The sequence below is a fragment of the Corythoichthys intestinalis genome, chromosome 17, assembly GCF_030265065.1.
Source record: "Corythoichthys intestinalis isolate RoL2023-P3 chromosome 17, ASM3026506v1, whole genome shotgun sequence".
Taxonomy (NCBI): domain Eukaryota; kingdom Metazoa; phylum Chordata; class Actinopteri; order Syngnathiformes; family Syngnathidae; genus Corythoichthys; species Corythoichthys intestinalis.
This window is the reverse complement of record NC_080411.1, coordinates 7177374-7198378: the sequence shown is the minus strand read 5'-3', so window position 1 is coordinate 7198378 and position 21005 is coordinate 7177374. Positions and strand designations below refer to the sequence as shown.

The 21005-nt window shown below is 39.1% G+C and overlaps 1 protein-coding gene across 1 annotated transcript in view; it reads right to left on the bottom strand.

Moving 5' to 3' along the window:
• ror2 (receptor tyrosine kinase-like orphan receptor 2) overlaps positions 1-17723 on the bottom strand; it is a 125541-nt gene extending 107818 nt beyond the window's left edge. The window contains exon 1 of the mRNA XM_057818374.1: positions 17402-17723. Within this exon, the coding sequence (XP_057674357.1) occupies positions 17402-17465 (64 nt within the window). The 5' untranslated portion in view covers positions 17466-17723. The remainder of the gene's footprint in view (positions 1-17401) is intronic.
• Between the last annotated feature and the right edge of the window lie 3282 nt (positions 17724-21005).

Here is a 21005-nt window from a genome sequence, read left to right as displayed (position 1 = left end):
TATGAAATTTTTGTCGATTTACAGGGTGCACATTTGAGACCTTTTCGCCGAGGGAGTTGGTTGGATCATCTTGAAAATTGGTGAGACTATTCAGGAGACATATGAAATCTTAAGTTTTGAAAATGGTGCGTTTTCATTCACGGGTCTGACCTGGGCGTGGTGCCAAAGTCGGCCATTTTTTCGGCAAAATGACAAATTCAGTAAATGACTAATAGTTCCTTGACACAACGTTCAATCTTTTTCATATTTGGCATGTATGTGTGGTATCCCACCCTTAACACGAGTGCATTGAAATATTACCCATTAGGTCTAGCGCCCCCTAGTGAGAACAGGAAATGCCTTTTTTTACGAGACAGGTTCCTCCTCCAAGGGAAAAAAATCTGTTGACCTCAAACCTGCATCAGGGGAGCCTTAAGACCTGTGTTCAGGTGCCTGATGAAAAATATTGAGGTTTCGTTGAGGCGGAGGGGTCCAAACAGGAAAGTGAAAATGAACATAAACAATTTGTCACGCAAAAAGCTTTGAACAGTCATAACTCGGCAGATATGCAACATATCTGCGCCAAACTTCCCGTGTTTGTTGAGAGTCATACCCTGAAGGTTCTTGTAGGGGTCATTTGCATCAACTCTACAGTGCCAACTAGTGGCGACAGAAAGAAGTTTTAAAAAAGGCCTTTCCTATTGGGTTTTTTCAACATAGAGCAAGGAAATTTGGGGAGTAGATACCTTATGCAAAACTGCTCCAAAAAGTCTCTTGCACCCATATTCCAAATCCAACAGGAAATCGGGTATTTTGGATCGAATGTGAAATTTTCATGGGTTCACAGTAGGAGTTTACATTTGGAGGCTTGAATATGCACAAAAACTCGTAAAAATTTGCACATACATACGGCTTTGGATAACGTTCAATAATCTTGCAATGTTACGAAAAAATGTAACAAAATGCCTCAGTGGCGCCCCCTTGAATTTTTCAAAAAGGTGTTTCCTATTAGGTTTTTTTAACATAGAGTGATGAAATTTGGGGAGTCGATACCTTGTGCAAAACTGCTCCAAAAAGTCTCTTACACCCGTATTCCAAATCCAACAGGAAATCGGGTATTTTGGATCGAATGTGAAATTTTTATCGGTTCACAGTAGGAGTTTACATTTGGAGGCTTGAACATGCACGAAAACTCACAAAAATTTGGACATACATGTGGCTTTGGATAACGTTCAATAATCTTGCAACGTTACAAAAACATGTAACAAAATGGCTCAGTGGCGCCCCCTTGAAATTTTCAAAAAGGCCTCTCCATTTAGGTTTTTTCAACGTAGAGGGATGAAATTCGGAGAGTCGATACCTTGTACAAAACTGCTCCAAAAAGTCTCTTGCATGCGTATTCCAAACCCAACAGGAAATCAGGTATTTTGGATTGAATGTGAACTTTTTATCGATTTACAGTGTGCACATTTTACACCTTGGCACCTAGGGAATTAGTTTGATCATTCTCAAAATTGGCGAGACTGTTCATGAGGCATATGAAATCTTAAGTTATCAAAATGGTGTGTTTTCATTCACGGGCCTGACCTGGGCGTGGTCCCAAAGTCGGCCATTTTTGGGCAAAATACCAAATTCAGAAAATGATTAAAAACTCAGTGATACAACGTTCAATCTTTTTCATTTCTAGCATGTATATGAGATATCCCAGCCTGAACACGACTGCATTGAAATATTACCCATTAGGCCTGGCGCCCCCTAGTGGGAACAGGAAATGGCCTTCTTTACGAGACAGGCTCCTCCTCCAAGGGAAAAAAAATCTATTGACCTCAAACCTGTTTCAGGGGAGCCTCAAGACATGTGTTCAGGTCCCTGATGAAAAATATTGAGGTTCGTTGAAGCGGAGAGGTCCAAACTGGAAGTGAAAATGACCGTCAACAATTTGTCTCGCCAAAAATTTTGAACAGTCATAACTCGGCAGATATGCAACATATCTGCGCCAAACTTTCCGTGTTTGTTGAGAGTCATACCCTGAAGGTTCTTGTAGGGGTCATTTGCATCAACTCTACAGTGCCAACTAGTGGCGACAGAAAGAAGTTTTAAAAAAGGCCTTTCCTATTGGGTTTTTTCAACATAGAGCAAGGAAATTTGGGGAGTAGATACCTTATGCAAAACTGCTCCAAAAAGTCTCTTGCACCCATATTCCAAATCCAACAGGAAATCGGGTATTTTGGATCGAATGTGAAATTTTCATGGGTTCACAGTAAGAGTTTACATTTGGAGGCTTGAATATGCATAAAAACTCACCAAAATTTGCACATACATGCGGCTTTGGATAACGTTCGATAATCTTGCAACGTTACGAAACAATTTAACAAAATGGCTCAGTGGCGCCCCCTTGAAATTTTCAAAAAGGCCTCTCCATTTAGGTTTTTCTAACATAGAGTGATGAAATTTGGAGAGTCAAAACTTTGTGCAAAACTGCTCCAAAAAGTCTCTTGCACACACATTCCAAATCCTACAGGAAATCGGGTATTTTGGATTGAATGTGAACTTTTTATCGATTTACAGTGTGCACATTTTACACCTTGGCACCTAGGGAATTAGTTTGATCATTCTCAAAATTGGGGAGACTGTTCATGAGGCATATGAAATCTTAAGTTATAAAAATGGTGTGTTTTCATTCACGGGCCTGACCTGGGCGGGGCGCCAAATTCTTCCATTTTTTCGCCAAAACACCGAATTCGGAAAATGACTGATAACTCCCTCATACAACGTTCAATCTATTTTAAATCTGGCATGTGTGTGAGGTATACCAGCCTGAGCAGGACTGGATTGAAAATGTACCATTTGTGCCTGGCGCCTCCTAGTGGGAACAGGAAATGCCCTTTTTTACGGGACACACTCCTCTTCTAAAGGGAAAAAATCAATCTACCTCAAACCTGCATAAGGGAAACCTTAAGACCTGTCTTCAGGTGCCTGATGAAAAATATTGAAGTTTCGTTGAAGCGGAGGGGTCCAAACAGGAAAGTGAAAATGACTGTCAACAATTTTTCTCTCCAAAAACTTTGAACAGTCATAACTCGGCAGATATACAAGATATCTGCGCCAAACTTCCCGTGCTTGTTGAGAGTCATACCCTGAAGGGCCTTGTAGGGGTCATTTGCATCAACCCTACAGCGCCAACTAGTGGCGATAGAAAGTCACTCGTTTTTCCAAAACATGTCCGGTTGTTTTCATGTTGGTCATTGTAGTTTCAAGACCTATTAAAATACTTTTTTACGGCCCATGTCCACGTGTCTCTGTCTGTTGCCGTGACGACCCTTTGTTCGCCATTTAAAGGAAATATTTTTTTTCAGAGACTCAGGGAGCTTATAGAGCCACAATAGTTGGCACACTTGGTCGAATTGGCCCAGTTAGAAGATTAATTTTGGTTTTGAATAAGGGCTTGGCTGCACAGCTCAGTAGTGGCTCCTTTTTTGTAGTACTCTCTCCAATAGGGGTTTTTATCTCTTGGGTGTGGGAATGTAAATAGGCGACTTTCGAGCATGTTAGGTTCTAATGAGATGATTAGAGAGGAGGATCTGCCACCACCCTGACCTGCACACAGTCCGAGTTGCGTGACGTCCGAGTTGCGCTAGATTGCGAGGGCCCGTTCAGTCCTGCTTGCAGGCCTAGTTATTATTAGGGCCCGAGCACTAGGCGTGCGAAGGCCCTATTGTAATGCAAAGGATTATTATTATTATTATTATTATTATTATTATTATTATTAGGGCCCGAGCACTAGACGTGCGAAGGCCCTATTGTTTTGCAAAGGATTATTTTTTTTTTTATTATTATTTTTTTTTTTTTTCAGGGCAAATGAAAACGGCCAATTTGGAGGCCTGAACATGCACGAAAAGTCACCAAAATTTGCACATACGTCCGGAAAATTGTAAATTTTGATAATTTTGCAACGTTGCAAAAAAATATAACAAAATGGCTCAGTGGCGCCCCCTTGAAATTTTAAAATTGGCCTATAACATTAGGGTATGTCAGCGTAGAGCAATGAAATTTGGGGGGTCTATACCTTGTCCAAAACCGCTCCAAAAAAGCATTTACACGCATATTCCAAACCCAACAGGAAATCGGTTATTTTGGATCAAATATGAAATTTTTATCGATTCACAGGGTGCACATTTGAGACCTTTTCGCCGAGGGAGTTAGTTGGATCATCTTCAAAATTGGTGAGACTGTTCAGGAGACATATGAAATCTTAAGTTTTGAAAATGGTGCGTTTTCATTCACGGGTCTGACCTGGGCGTGGTGCCAAAGTCGACCATTTTTTCGGCAAAATGACAAATTCAGTAAATGACTAATAGTTCCTTGACACAACGTTCAATCTTTTTCATATTTGGCATGTATGTGTGGTATCCCACCCTTAACACGAGTGCATTGAAATATTACCCATTAGGTCTAGCGCCCCCTAGTGAGAACAGGAAATGCCTTTTTTTACGAGACAGGTTCCTCCTCCAAGGGAAAAAAATCTGTTGACCTCAAACCTGCATCAGGGGAGCCTTAAGACCTGTGTTCAGGTGCCTGATGAAAAATATTGATGTTTCGTTGAGGCGGAGGGGTCCAAACAGGAAAGTGAAAATGAACGTCAACAATTTGTCACGCAAAAAACTTTGAACAGTCATAACTCGGCAGATATACAACATATCTGCGCCAAACTTCCCGTGTTTGTTGAGAGTCATACCCTGAAGGTTCTTGTAGGGGTCATTTGCATCAACTCTACAGTGCCAACTAGTGGCGACAGAAAGAAGTTTTAAAAAAGGCCTTTCCTATTGGGTTTTTTCAACATAGAGCAAGGAAATTTGGGGAGTAGATACCTTCTGCAAAACTGCTCCAAAAAGTCTCTTGCACCCGTATTCCAAATCCAACAGGAAATCGGGTATTTTGGATCGAATGTGAAATTTTCATGGGTTCACAGTAGGAGTTTACATTTGGAGGCTTGAATATGCACAAAAACTCGTAAAAATTTGCACATACATGCAGCTTTGGATAACGTTCGATAATCTTGCAATGTTACGAAAAAATGTAACAAAATGCCTCAGTGGCGCCCCCTTGAATTTTTCAAAAAGGCGTTTCCTATTAGGTTTTTTTAACATAGAGTGATGAAATTTGGGGAGTCGATACCTTGTGCAAAACTGCTCCAAAAAGTCTCTTGCACCCGTATTCCAAATCCAACAGGAAATCGGGTATTTTAGATGGAATGTGAAATTTTTATCGGTTCACAGTAGGAGTTTACATTTGGAGGCTTGAACATGCACGAAAACTCACAAAAATTTGGACATACATGCGGCTTTGCATAAAGTTCAATAATCTTGCAACGTTACGAAAACATGTAACAAAATGGCTCAGTGGCGCCCCCTTGAAATTTTCAAAAAGGCCTCTCTATTTAGGTTTTTTCAACGTAGAAGGATGAAATTCGGAGAGTCGATACCTTGTACAAAACTGCTCCAAAAAGTCTCTTGCATGCGTATTCCAAACCCAACAGGAAATCAGGTATTTTGGATTGAATATGAAATTTGTATCGATTTACAGTGTGCACATTTTACACCTTGGCACCTAGGGAATTAGTTTGATCATTCTCAAAATTGGCGAGACTGTTCATGAGGCACATGAAATCTTAAGTTATCAAAATGGTGTGTTTTCATTCACGGGCCTGACATGGGCGGGGTGCCAAAGTCGGCCATTTTTTCGCCAAAACACCGAATTCGGAAAATGACTGATAACTCCCTCATACAACCTTCAATCTATTTTAAATCTGGCATGTGTGTGAGGTATACCAGCCTGAGCAGGACTGGATTGAAAATTTACCGTTTGTGCCTGGCGCCTCCTAGTGGGAACAGGAAATGCCCTTTTTTACTGGACACACTCCTCCTCTAAAGGGAAAAAATCAATCTACCTCAAACCTGCATAAGGGAAGCCTTAAGACCTGTCTTCAGGTGCCTGATGAAGAATATTGAAGTTTCGTTGAAGCGGAGGGGTCCAAACAGCAAAGTGAAAATGACTGTCATCAATTTTTCTCTCCAAAAACTTTGAACAGTCATAACTCGGCAGATATACAACATATCTGCGCCAAACTTCCCGTGCTTGTTGAGAGTCATACCCTGAAGGGCCTTGTAGGGGTCATTTGCATCAACGCTACAGCGCCAACTAGTGGCAATAGAAAGTCACTCGTTTTTCCAATACATGTCCAGTTCTTTTCAGGTTGGTCATTGTAGTTTCAAGACCTATTAAAATACTTATTTACGGCACATGTCCACGTGTCTCTATCTGTTGCCGTGACGACCCTTTGTTCGCCATTTAAAGGAAATATTTTTTTTCAGAGACTCAGGCAGCTTATAGAGCCACAATATTTGGCACACTTGGTCGAATTGGCCCAGTTAGAAGATTAATTTGGTTTTGAATAAGGGCTTGGCTGCACAGCTCAGTAGTTGCTCCTTTTTTGTAGTACTCTCTCCAATAGGGTTTTTTATCTCTTGGGTGTGGTAATGTAAATAGGCGACTTTCGTGCATGTTAGGTTCTAATGAGATGATTAGAGAGGAGGATCTGCCACCACCCTGACCTGCACACAGTCCGAGTTGCGTGACGTCCGAGTTGCGCTAGATTGCGAGGGCCCGTTCAGTCCTGCTTGCAGGCCTAGTTAGCAATTGTTTCTACAAAATGGATAAACGACAAGACTTTTGTCAGGGACTGTATTCGACACTGGTACACGCACCGTACATGAGGAAACTTGGAAGGAAAATACAGACTACACATCTGATAAGCAGAGCAATAGTGTGGGCGTCGGGAGCATTTGAAGTCGACTCGTCGTTATGATTTATCATTTGTTTACATTTACACAGAACTTTGTATACAGGAATGGCCTGGGGTGATAGACCACATGCTACTTCACTAAGTCTAAAGACAAACACATTATAATCTGAACCGTCTGCTCTGGTAAATTTCCACTACATGGTCACACCAAAAACTTGGACTATCATATAGTAGATTTAAGGCCAAGAGTTTATTAATACAAATTAGCCTGCTTCCAGAAGACTTTGCTTTCGACAAGCATTTTTGTAAATGTCCCATGAAAGAACTTGATCATGTTTGTATTGATGGAAACATGCCCTCAAACACATTTGTATTGGATAGCACAACTAGGGATTTTTGGGGTGGTCCCTATCATAAACTGTAACCACGATGGGTACGCAAACACAAAAGCACCCGATGTCTTCTCAACCATTTTCACACTCCTTCGCAGGCTTGTCATCGGCAAGCAATTAGAGTAACAAAGAACAAAGACGTCGCTGTTTAGCCAAAATGACGAGGCGCTGGCACTAATGATAATGAAACCTTGTGAGCAAGGCAGCCCACAGCTGGAAAGACGCCGAAGCCGCCGTATCAGGAGAACCCCTCGAATTTAGATATTTCTAAGCTTTTCTATCGGATAAGTAAGTAGCTGTGATTTCCACAATTTACAACTTTTTGAGGTGGAAGTTGGAAGCATGATGTCATAAAAGAGGTGCCAAATTCCATCCACCATCTGATCTAGTTAAAAAAATGAAAAGGCAAGTAGAGTCACGTTGAGCAGTGTCACACTGCTGGAAATGCCAGTAATAATTTACCAGCACGGTTCCATTGTTATATAGCATTTAGAATGAAGCTATTTTATTAGCTTGTCCTAGGAAGTTATGTTTCCAGCCATGACTTGAGCTAGTAAGGTCACATTGAAAAATGTCAAATGTTAAGAAACGCACACGACATATTTGGTGCGCCATCTTGTAAGGTGAGGGAAGAGGATAGACTCGCCAGGTATGTTGAAAATGCATGAAAAAGAATGACAAATATCAGAAGGCGTGGCTATTCAACAAGAGCTACAGAATGACTTACTGATCAAACATACTAATGGATACTGTATGTTTACAAAACCCAATAAAATGTAACACTCTCACTGTCTGAATTGACTAATCATTTATATGCCAAAATATTGAAGATGTTAGTTTTTGCAAAAAAAATTTCACGACTCCTCTTGTGTGTACAGTTGTGGTCAAAAGTTTACATACACTTGTGAAGAACATAATGTCATGGCTCTCTTGAGTTTCCAGTTATTTTTACAACTCTGATTTTTCTCTGTTAGAGTGATTGGAACAGATACTTCTGTGTCACAAAAAACATTCATGAAGTTTGGTTCTTTTATGACTTTATTATGGATGAACAGAAAAAAGTGATCAAATCTGCTGGGTCAAAAATATACATACAGCAGCGCTAATATTTGGTAACATGTCCCTTGGCCATTTTCACTTCAATTAGGCACTTTTGGTAGCCATCCACAAGCTTCTGGCAAGCTTCTGGTTGAATCTTTGACCACTCCTCTTGACAGAATTGGTGCACTTCAGTTAAATTTGATGGCTTTCTGACATGGACTTGTTTATTCAGCATTGTCCACAAGTTCTCAATGGGACTTTGGGAAGGCCATTCGAAAACCTTAATTCTAGCCTGATTTAGCCATTCCATGACCACTTTTGATGTGTGTTTGGGGTCATTGTCCTGTTGGAACACCCAACTGAGCCCAAGACCCAGTCTTCGGGCTGATGACGTTAGGTTATCTTGAAGAATTTGAAGGTAATCCTCCTTCTTCATTATCCCATTTACTCTCTGTAAAGCACCAGTTCCATTGGCAGCAAAACAGCCCCACAGCATGATACTACCACCACCGTGCTTGACGGTAGGCATGGTGTACTTGGGGTTAAAGGCCTCACCTTTTCTCCTCCAAACATATTGCTGGGCATTGTGGCCAAACAGCTCGATTTTTGTTTCGTCTGACCACAGAACTTTCCTCTAGAAGGTCTTATCTTTGTCCATGTGATCAGCAGCAAACTTCAGTCAAGCCTTAAGGTGCCGCTTTTGAGCAAGGGCTTCCTTCTTGCACGGCAGCCTCTCAGTCCATGGAGATGCAAAACACGCTTGACTGTGGACACTGACACCTGTGTTCCAGCAGCTTCTAATTCTTGGCAGATCTGCTTTTTGGTGATTCTCGGTTGAATCTTCACCCTCCTGACCAATTTTCTCTCAGCAGCAGGCGATAGCTTGCGTTTTCTTCCTGATCGTGGCAGTTACAAAACAGTGCCATGCACTTTATACTTACAAACAATTGTTTGCACTGTTGCTCTTGGGACCTGCAGCTGCTTTGAAATGGCTCCAAGTGACTTTCCTGACTTGTTCAAGTCAATGACTCGCTTTTTCAGATCCGTGTATGTATATTTTTGACCCAGCAGAGTTGATCACTTTTTCTGTTAACCCATTATAAAGTTATAAAAGAACCAAACTTCATGAATGTTTTTTGTGACAAAGAAGTATCTGTTCCAATCACTCTATCGGAGAAAAATCAGAGTTGTAGAAATAACTGGAAACTCAAGTAAGCCATGACATTATGTTCTTCACAAGTGTATGTAAACTTTTGACCACAACTGTAAGTACCGTAATTTTTGGACGATAAAACGCTACTTTTTTCTCCAATTTTTAATCCTGCGGTTTATAGTCCAGTGCGGCCTCTTTGTTGATTTGGGTTTATAGTAGTGTTGCTCCGATCATGTCTTTTTTTGCTCCCGATCCGAATCCCGATCGTTTTAATTTGAGTATCTGCCGATCCCAATATTTCCCGATCCGATTGCTTTTTTCTTTTGCTCCCGATTCAATTCCAATCATTCCCGATAATTTTTCCCGATCATATACATTTTGGCAATGCATTAAGAAAAAAATGAATAAAACTCGGACGAATATATACATTAAACATACAGTACATAAGTACTGTATTTGTTTATTATGACAATAAATCCTCAAGATGGCATTTACATTATTAACATTCTTTCTGTGAGAGGGATCCACGGATAGAAAGACTTGTAATTCTTAAAGGATAAATGTGACTTTGTATATTGTGACTAAATATTGCCATCTAGTGTATTTGTTGAGCATTCAGTAAATGATACTGTAGCCATGCCCAAATGCATGATGGGAAGTGGAACCATGATTGTGCGTAGTGCTACCAATTGATATATCTTCTCTGCATTGGGAAATAACTTAGGGTTTTAAGAAAAAGATCAATTACTACCTTGCTTCCCCACATTGTTTCCCACGATATTTCTAATCATAGGGAGAGGGATTGTAAGGCTTTAGCCAATTAAAAAAAGGCTATAAAGGCTTTCAAATTTCACTCTACTCATTTTACGCTGCTTTTTAGCTCTCTATATAGATAAAATGGCGCCATAACAGATTGAGCGCGACAATGCGTGAGTGGGTCGTGCAGCGCATGCATTAATTGCGTTAAATATTTTAACGTGATACATTTTTTAAAAAATTAATTACCGCCATTATCGAGATAAATTTGATAACCCTACCTTCAGCCAAAACTAAATACTCTGGATGAGTGTAACATATTATGCCTGTAACGTTAAATACAATTAGAAAACGATTTAATTAAAAAATATACTGTATATATATTAAAAAAAAAAGGCATGTCCGATATTTTTTTGCCGATTCCGATACTTTGAAAATGACGTGATTGGACCTGATCCATCTTTACTATAAATGCTTGGGTGGTTTTAGTTAAAGCAGACACTATTTTTACATCTGTGTGATTTTAACAAAGATCAGATGACATTTGATTGTGATTTTATGCACAAATGTGAGAAATTCCAACAGGTTCAGATACTTTTTCATACCATTGTATTCTCCTGTATCTGAATAATATGCTCAGTTCACACTGTGGATATTGAACTTAAAAAAATCTGGAATTGTAAATGTACTGTATTTTTCTAACAAAAAAATATATATGTATTTTTAAGTTTTCTCAAAATATAGCAACTGATAATTCTCACAGTGTGATTCATTTCCCTATTTGTAGTTAGCAAAAAAACACTTTTACCCTGTGTGTGTTGCAGGAAACTATTACCTCTACAAGTTGTAGGGACAGATTTTATACAGGATGTGCCAACTAGTTTTAGCATGTAGCCAAATAGCATTTCTGAATGAATGTCAGAGTTTATAGACATGATCATTGTTAAACAAGAGGCAATCCTCCTTGAAAGAATGCATGTTACGTCACTCAGTTTTACAAGAAGCAGACAGTTAAACAAATGGACTGTGACTTTTTTTAAGCATCAGAACATAGCAAGATGTTAGCTACAGTATTTCACTATTGTTAAGTTAACAATGACAGACCTATGCAGCTTTTCTTAATCGGAATAAACTGTTACAACTGTGCCTGGGGGTTGGTTTAAAGTAAACCCTAAAGGCTTTGGTTGCATATGATTACAGGGATAGCAGTGCTCTCCCTAAATACCCCCCGCAGCAAAGGAAGAGCCTCTGGCCTCATTCCGACCACCACCAGAAGCTCTCTATGACTCTGAAACCCAACTGGGTGAGTCAGTCATTGCGGTGACTACTTATTAATTTCCTTCCACTCTATTTTTTAAGTTGATGCTTTGACTTTCAGCAAATTTGACCTTGTCCACGTCATGTGCACACATTCACTTCATGAACTTGAAGTTGAAGTCATTCTCACAGGAGTAGAAATGATGGTCATATCTGCAAAGTTAATATAGTTATTTAAGCAAATGCCTCCGTTTAGCTCACGAGTTCTTGTCTAACCACAGCAGAATCATTTTACGTGACTTGCGTTTACGATTTGCTGATAACTTAAGTTTTACACACATGATTTGTAGATTGGGCTTTCTTGTGTTCAGGCACATGGTGTATTTTTTGGGAAAAGATAAGTTTCCTTTTCAAAATGATTTTACTGTCCTGGATGTGTTTACAAAGTTGGCCGAGCAAAATGGTGATGCTCCAGCATTACTGGCCAAGTGTCTTAACTCTTGCAGTGTCCTTGACAATGATGGACATCCAATTATGTGGCTATTTCTGCTAGAGATCACGTCATTTTCAAAGTATCGGAATTGGCTAAAAAACATCGGCCATGCCTTTTTAAATATATATATTTTTTAATTAAATCGTTTTCTAATTGTATTTAACGTTACAGACATAATATGTTACACTCATCCACAGTCTCTAGTTTAGGCTTAAGGTAGGGTTATCAAATTTATCCCAATAACGGCGGTAATTAATTTTTAAAAAAATGTATCACGTTAAAATATTTAACGCAATTAATGCATGCGCTGCACGACCCACTCACGCATTGTCGTGCTCAATCCGTAATAGCGCCGTTTTACCTATATAGAGAGATAAAAGGCAGCTTAAAATGAATAGAGTGAATTTTGGCAGCCTTTAGAGCCATTTTTTAATTGGCTAAAGCCTTACAATCCCTCTCCCAACGATTAGAAATATCATGGGGAGCAATGTGGGAAGCAAGGTAGCAATTGATCTTTTTCTTAACACCTTATGTTATTTCCCAACGCACAGAAGATATATCAATTGGTAGCACTACGCGCAGTCATGGTTCCACTTCCCATCATGCATTTGGGCATGGCTGCAGTATCATTTACTGAAAGCTCAACAAATACACTAAATGGCAATATTTAGTCACAAGATACAAAGTCACAAGTCTTTCTATCCGTGGATCCCTCTCACAGAAAGAATGTTAATAATGTAAATGCCATCTTGAGGATTTATTGTCATAATAAACTAATACAGTACTTATGTACTGTATGTTGAATGTATATATTCGTCTGAGTTTTATTCATTTTTTTCTTAATGCATTGCCAAAATGTATATATAATCGGGAAAACTTATCGGGAATGATTGGAATTGAATCGGGAGCAAAAAAAAGCAATCGGATCGGGAAATATTGGGATCGGCAGATACTCAAACTAAAACAATCGGATCAGGAGCAAAAAAAAACATGATCGGAACAACGCTAATTTCTACCCGTCAGCTGTTAATTTAATTGTTCTTCACGAGTAGATGTCCAATCCATTTGAACAGCTCGTGAATGAACCTCCCTTCATCCCAGCTCAAATGGATTGGAAATCAATCACAATCAATGATAGACATTTAGCTTATGTCGCATGTGCTCATATATCAGTACTTCTCAAATAGTGGGGCGGGGGCGGGCTACCACTGGGGGGCGCAGAGCGATGCCTGGAGCGGCGCATTTTTCTGTAAATTATTGTTGGAATGGAAAGATAAGACACAAGATGGATATATACATTCAACATACGGTACATAAGTACTGTATTTGTTAATTAGAACAATAAATCAACAAGATGGCATTAACATTATTAACATTCTGTTAAAGCGATCGAAAGAAAGACTTGTAGTTCTTAAAAGATAAATGTTAGTACAAGTTAGAGAAATGTTATATTAAAACCCCTCTTAATGTTTTCGTTTTAATAAAATTTGTAAAATTTTCAATCAAATAATAAACTAGTAGCCCGCCATTGTTGATGTCAATAATTTTTTTTTTTTAAACTTTATTTACACAAAAACAACTACAAATAATGGGCGAACAATTCACATACAATCAACCGATTTACAACAACAACAACAAAATAATAAATAAAATGGTCGGGGTCATTTTTAACACAAGCCGTACTGTTTGCAAAGTCTTTTGGTCCTTATAGCTTTGGGATTCAAAGAGGAACTTAAATCGTCCAAATATGAAGAAAACATTTTCCCCAAAACATGAAAATTTGGTCTTTGATTAGCATATTTTACACAGTGAATGTGAAATTTTGCCAATATTAAAATAAGATTTACAACATATCTTTTATTAATTTCTGGTTCTTCAACGTTGGACAGGCCAAACAAAATATGTCTAAAAACAATTTTCAATGATGGCACAACTTTGGAATGAATATAATTGTTCAGGTCGTTGATGTCAATAATTACTTACACAATGCTCATGGGTGCTGAAGCCTATAAAATCAGTCGCACCCAAGCGCCAGCAGAGGGCGACAAAACTCCAAAAAACACAACAAGTGGACATTTCACTGTGCTGTCATTTTAATCTGAGCAGGGCATGTGCGTTAATTGCGTCAAATATTTTAACGTGATTAATTTAAAAAAAATAATTACCGCCCGTTAACGCGATAATTTTGACAGCCCTAACATATATATATATAAATTAATCAAAGAAAAATAGCTTTCACGTGCATTTTTTTGTTTTTTGAGTTTCAAATTTATTTTTGCATTCAAACACATTTTTAAATTTTTTTTATTGAAGTGACTTTTTTTAATTAAAAATATATATTTTGATTGAAGCAACTTTTTTTGATTGAATAATAAAAACACAAATCTACCTCCATATGGCTCCGCCTGGAATCGGTAAAAAAATATAGGAAGCAATGTGGGGAAGCAAGGTAGCAATTGATCTTTTTAACACCTAATGTTATTTCCCAACGCAGAAAAGATATATCAATTGGTAGCACTACGCACAGTCATGGTTCCACTTCCCATCATGTATTTGGGCATGGCTACAGTATCATTTACTGAAAGCTCAACAAATACACTAGATGGTAATATTTAGTCACAATATACAAAGTCACAAGTCTTTCTATCCGTGGATCCCTCTCACAGAAAGAATGTTAATAATGTAAATGCCATCTTGAGGATTTATTGTCATAATAAACAAATACAGTACTTATGTACTGTATGTTGAATGTGTATATTCGTCCGAGTTTTATTCATTTTTTTTCTTAATGCATTGCCAAAATGTATATGATCGGAAAAAATTATCGGGTATGATTGGAATTGAATCGGGAGCAAAAAAAAAAAGCAATCGGATCGGGAAATATCGGGATCGGCAGATACTCAAACTAAAACGATCGGGATTGGATCGGGAGCAAAAAAATATGATCGGAACAACCCTAATTTATAGGTTTTCATATTTTAACGAGGATAGCATTAGGGCTGTCCCAAACGACTAATTTTCTCCCGATTAGTCAGCCGACTAATTTTTTATGATAAGTAGACTAATCTAATAGTTTTTTTTTTAGTTTTTTTTTACTAATTTAGCAATTAAATTTTTGTTGACGCTTATCAATTCAGAAAAACATTTTGTAACACTTTAATTATTTATGTATATTCGTCCGAGTTTTATTCATTTTTTTCTTAATGCATTGCCAAAATGTATATGATCGGGAAAATTTATCGGTAATGATTGGAATTGAATCGGGAGCAAAAAAAAAAAAAAAGCAATCGGATCGGGAAATATCGGGATCGGCAGATACTCAAACTAAAACGATCGGGAGCAAAAAAACATGATCGGAACAACCCTACTTGTAACTGTCAATGATACCGATGATGATGACAATAAACAACAACAATTTTTGACTGGGGTAACAACATTGGCACGACACCGGCGGGCGTACCAAATTCAATGACGATCTTAGCGAAAAGTATTGCCTAAGCAGCCTGATTTAGAATTCCTCTCAAGAATGATGAGAAACAAAAAACGCTCATTGTCAACTTATTATTTTAAATATTCATGTAAGTTAATTTTATTGCTGACACTGCGTTTTTTTTGGGCAGTGGCGCCTCCAGAAATTTTTCCTAGGGGTGGCCAGATGGGGCCACATAAAATCTTGGGGTGGCCAAAACTAAAAGCCACAATTTCCGGTTTTCATTATATTATTGTGGTAAAAAGGCCAGGGGAAAACTATCAGAAAGACTTAAGGACACGGCTACTGATATACTTTGGTGTATTGTGTAATATTTGATGTTACTAATGATTTAATGTGCATAGTCCATAACTGTCCAGTCAACATTTTGAGTTCCACAACAATTCTGTTTTATTGTGTTATGTATATATTAGGCATAAGGTGGACATTTAACTAGCTGGCTGTCAAACGATTAAAATTTTTAATTGAGTTAATCACAGCTTAAAAATGAATTAATCATAATTAATCGCAATTCAAACCATCCCTAAAATATGCCACATTTTTCTGTAAATTATTGTTGGAATGGAAAGATAAGACAAGACGGATATATACATTCAACATACTGTACATAAGTACTGTATTTGTTTATTATAACAATAAATCCACAAGATGGCATTAACATTATTAACATTCTTTCTGTGAAAGGGATCCGCGGGTAGAAAGACTTGTAATTCTTATAGGATAAACGTGAGTTTGTATATTGTGACTAAATATTGCCATCTAGTGTATTTGTTGAGCTTTCAGTACATGATACTGTAGCGACTTAACTGTTCTGCCCAAATGCATAATGGGAAGTGACGCAACCATGACTGTGTGTGGTGGCTGCAAATGCTATACCTTCTCTGCGTTGGGTACAATACAGGGTGTTAAGAAAAAGATCAACTCCTGTCATTCTTCCCCACGTCGCTTCCCACAATATTCATAGTTGCTGTGTGAGAGATGACAAAGCTTTTGCCAATTAAAAGCACAGCCGCAATGAATGCTTGTATCGACTCCACTCACTTGACACTGCCTCTTATCTCTGTATATAAGTAAACTGGCGCCATTGTAGGCTGTTTGCGGCAATCTGTGAATGAGTCGTACCGCGAATGCGTTAATTGCGATAAATATTTTCACGTGATTAATTTTAAAAAAATTACCGCCCGTTAACGCGATAAATTTGACAGCCCTACATTTCACAAAACAAAATAAATGCATTCATTTGGGATGAAATGCATAACTGATGGTACAACAATCTAACGATATACTGGCAAGCGGGGTGGCCGGTGGGGTGGTCAACCAGTTTATAGGGGTGGCCGTGGCCACCCCCTGGTGGCGCCACTGTTTTGGGGTCATCAACATGTTGTGCCCCTTCATGCCCCAAAAGTCAAACTCCGCCGATGGTAATCAGTAAAGTAACTAGATTACTTCTTTGAGGCGTAATCAGTAATTCAATTTTTCAAGTAATCTGTGTCAACACTAGTGGTAACTCAAATTCAGCTCATTGAAATAACCAGTCACTTCCAAAACTGCTCCTTAAACCACTAACAGGGTATAAAGGGGGAGGGGTGCTAATAGTTTAGACCTCCAAGCTCTTGCTCCTATGCTCCTTTCACTTTGTACCAAATGGGTAGTCCTAAAAGCCTGAGCTGAAAACAGGAAATCTCTGTAGGACCCTCCACCCCCAGAGGATAAATGAATTAACATGCGAGGACAAAGAGTGGAGATCACCTGGAGCTATACGTGCAATTAACATGACAACGACACAGTTGGCCTTTCAGAACCACATGAAAAAGACTTGGAGCTCGATAAAAACACACAACAACAATAAGTGTTTTAAAACGCCAACACACCCAACCCGAGTTTGATTGGAAACTTTCAATATTCCTGGAGAAACCGTTCCAATTGGTATTAATTTGACCTCAAGTGAAAACAACGAAAACATCCTCTTGACTTTCTCGCATACAAAGACATTCTTCTGTTAATAAAAGCAAATCAACAGTGAAAATTGGAGACTTACCGTCGCATCTCAGGTTAGGACCTAAAACAAACATCCAGAGCAAATTCCTCATTAAGTTCGTCATTGCGGCAGAAGTTCCACGAGGAAATGGGTGCAAAATAAGTGGAGAAGTATCCAGTTTGAGGAGCCTCTTGTTTCTGCCTTTCCGAATCACCAAGCGGGCTGAAACAGCGCGCACAATCTCCGGGAGGGAAGCTGGTGAGGAGGCATGAAGCTCCACAGGAGATGCGGTTGTACGCAGGCGAACAAAAGCCGCGTTTGGGGCTCCTCCACTGGCCTCTGCGCGTTGTGAGAGGCTGCAATCGGGATGCGCGCTTCCTTTAACGCTAGTGGGGTGTGCGCGCGTGTGTATGGGGGGGCTGTTCTAACTTCAAAATTATAAGGGCGGCCTTGCTAGAAATAAAAAAAAGTACACTATGGGAATTAACCCTGTATAGGGCACTCATCAAGGCCGGCCCAGCCTATACACAGACTACGCAGCTGCTTAAGGCCCCTGACCACTAGGGACCCCCCAATCTGGCAACCTCATTTTATAAGTTGTTAATAGAACATGGTGAATAATGTGGCGCGCATTTCCGTTTATCTATGCAATCATCCATTTTCTTAGCTTTACAACCTGGGAAGTGACGTTGAACCTACTTTAAACTGGATATACTTTATTTGCTGTTGTGATATTTGACGTTCACTTTATACAACAATTGTGTACTGTTGTAGTGGTTGTGACAGTACAGTACATTGTGAGACTGTGAAATTGTTTAATTTATATTCTATTTTGTTTACTACAGTTTGCTTGATTTGACTTTGTGAGTTTTGATACTTGATTACAAGCTTAAAAATTTAAAAGTTCTTCCTTAACTTCTTTTTCTCTTTTAGAAAAAGGTTGGCGCCATAGACCGTACGTACTGACAATCATTTTGAAGTATGCAGTGCAACAAAATCTGATTAATACACAAAATATGGACGTATGGGTTTGATTGCATGTATGGGTTTCACAGTACACTGTGACGAAATGGTGGGCCAAAAATGTGGGCCCCTTGGCATTATTTTGCTTAGGGCCCCCAAATGGCCTGGGCCGGCCCTAGCACTCATTTAACTCATTAACTGCCACTGACGGCGCTAGACTATGGAATCACAGGAGTGCCAAAATGAAATGAATAAAGAATATTAAAAAAAACATTTTTTAGTCAAGTAAGAGAAGCGGTACTTCTAAACAGGGGAGGGGGGGCAACCGGGTATGTTGTTCTGGGCCTCAAGACCATAGGGGCCCCTGAATGACCCTTAATTTATTTTACTTTAAATTTACATATTTCTTTTTTAATTCAATTAGGGTTGTTCCGATCACGTTTTTTTGCTCCCGAGCCGATCCCGATCGTTTTAGTATCTACCGATCCCGATATTTCCCGATCCGATGGTTTTTGTTTTTGCTCCCGATTCAATTCCAATCATTCCCGATAATTTTTTCCGATCATATACATTTTGGCAATGCATTAAGAAAAAAATGAATAAAACTCGGACGAATATATACATTCAACATACAGTACATAAGTACTGTATTTGTTTATTATGACAATAAATCCTCAAGATGGCATTTACATTATTAACATTCTTTCTGTGAGAGGGCTCCACGGATAGAAAGACTTGTAATTCTTAAAGGATAAATGTGACTTTGTATATTGTGACTAAATATTGCCATCTAGTGCAGGGGTCCCCAACCTTTTTTGCACCACGGACTGATGTTATTTGGGTCTTTTTTTTCACAGACCGATGTTCTGACAATTTTTGCAACCCATCAAAAATTGCAACGATGCGGTTCTGCGCATGCGCAAAATGCGCAAATGCAGCGATTCCAAAGTAAACACTACAAACTTTCTCGAAAGAAAGGAATATTAACCTACGTTTGATCATGGAAGGACTTGTAGAAAAGTTCTCCTCAGATTCATCCTGCCATGTAAGCTGCACACAACAGCTGCACACCGCGCTCACCATTAACGACGTCGCCTTGTCGTTAAACATTAATTAAGAAGCCCGCTTCACAAAGATACGATGTTGGAAATTTTAGCAAGCTTTTCAATGCTCTTGTCGCGATGTCAGGATATTCCAGAATGACTTTAATCCAGAACCTCGGTACAGTTGTTGTCTCAAATGTACGTTTAATAAGGTCGCCGTCATTTGCGATCTCTCTGTTTATTCACAAACGGGTCACGAATCCACTCCTTCGCAGTTCGTGGGTCTTCGAGGTTGTTTGCTCGTCAGGTGCCCTTTTCGCCGTAAAAATATAATTTTCGCCGTAAAAATATCTCCAAAGACGTCTGTTTTCCAGTTATCTTCGCTCATGTGGGGGCAAATTCCGGGAACAAATGTGCTGCGCCCGCGGCCTAGTAGTACGTTATTATCGAGGACAAGCGCACATAGATATATTATATACACAAACAAGATGTACTGCTAGCAGTCCAATCAATGGGCTTCTATGACAACATTGTAATCTATCCCGTAGTATAACATCTAGAGTAGACAGAGATATTGGTGTGTTAAGCAGGGGCACAGGGTTAATTCGGCCAGAATGCGGTCGTTATTAAATTATTATTTCTGTGCGGCCCGGTAGCAAATGCGCCACGGACCGGTACCGGTCCGCGGCCCGGCAGATGGGGACCCCTGATCTAGTGTATTTGTTGAGCTTTCAGTAAATGATACTGTAGCCATGCCCAAATGCATGATGGGAAGTGCAACCATGACTGTGCGTAGGGGCACCAATTGATATATCTTCTCTGCGTTGGGAAAGAACATAGGAAGTTAAGAAAATGATCAACTACTTCCATACTTCCCCACATTGCTTCCCACGTCGTTTTTAATTGCTGAGAGAGGTATAGTAAGGCTTTAGCCACATAAAAAATGGCTCCAAAGGCTGTCAAAATTCTCTCTACTCATTATACGCTGCCTTTTAGCGCTATCTATAGGTAAAAGGGCATCTTTATAGGTTGAACGCGACAATACGTGAGTGGGTCGTGCAGCAGTTAATTACTTAACATGATTAATTAAAAAATTAATTACCGCCGTTAACGCAATAAATTTGATAGCCCTACTTTAAGCCAAAACTACCCTGGATGAGTGTAAGACATTTTGTCTGTAACGTTAAATACAATTAGAAAACGATTTAAATAAAAGATATATATATATTAAAAAAAGGCATGTCGGATATTTTTTTGCCGATTCTGATACTTTGAAAATGACGTGATCGGACCCGATCGATCAGCATCCCGATCGGTCGGGACATCTTTAATCTAAATCAATAATCTGATTGAATATATGTTCTACTCGATATAAACTTAAAAACTTTTAACATATTAAAAATTTCAAATATATATTTTTTCCTTTTTTTGCACTACGCCCCCCATATTTCTGCTTGTTTTCTCCGGTAATCTTTCAAAAATAAACATGCCGATCAAACACTGCTGCTATGGAACTTGTGGAAACGACTCTAGACATTATGACATATGATGTTTTCTTCATACGTTTCCCGAAACAAAAAACTTGGGAGGAAAAAATGTGAAGAATGAATCAACTTGCGCGGACGTCCAAAAGACCAGTTTAACGCCAGCAAGGTGAA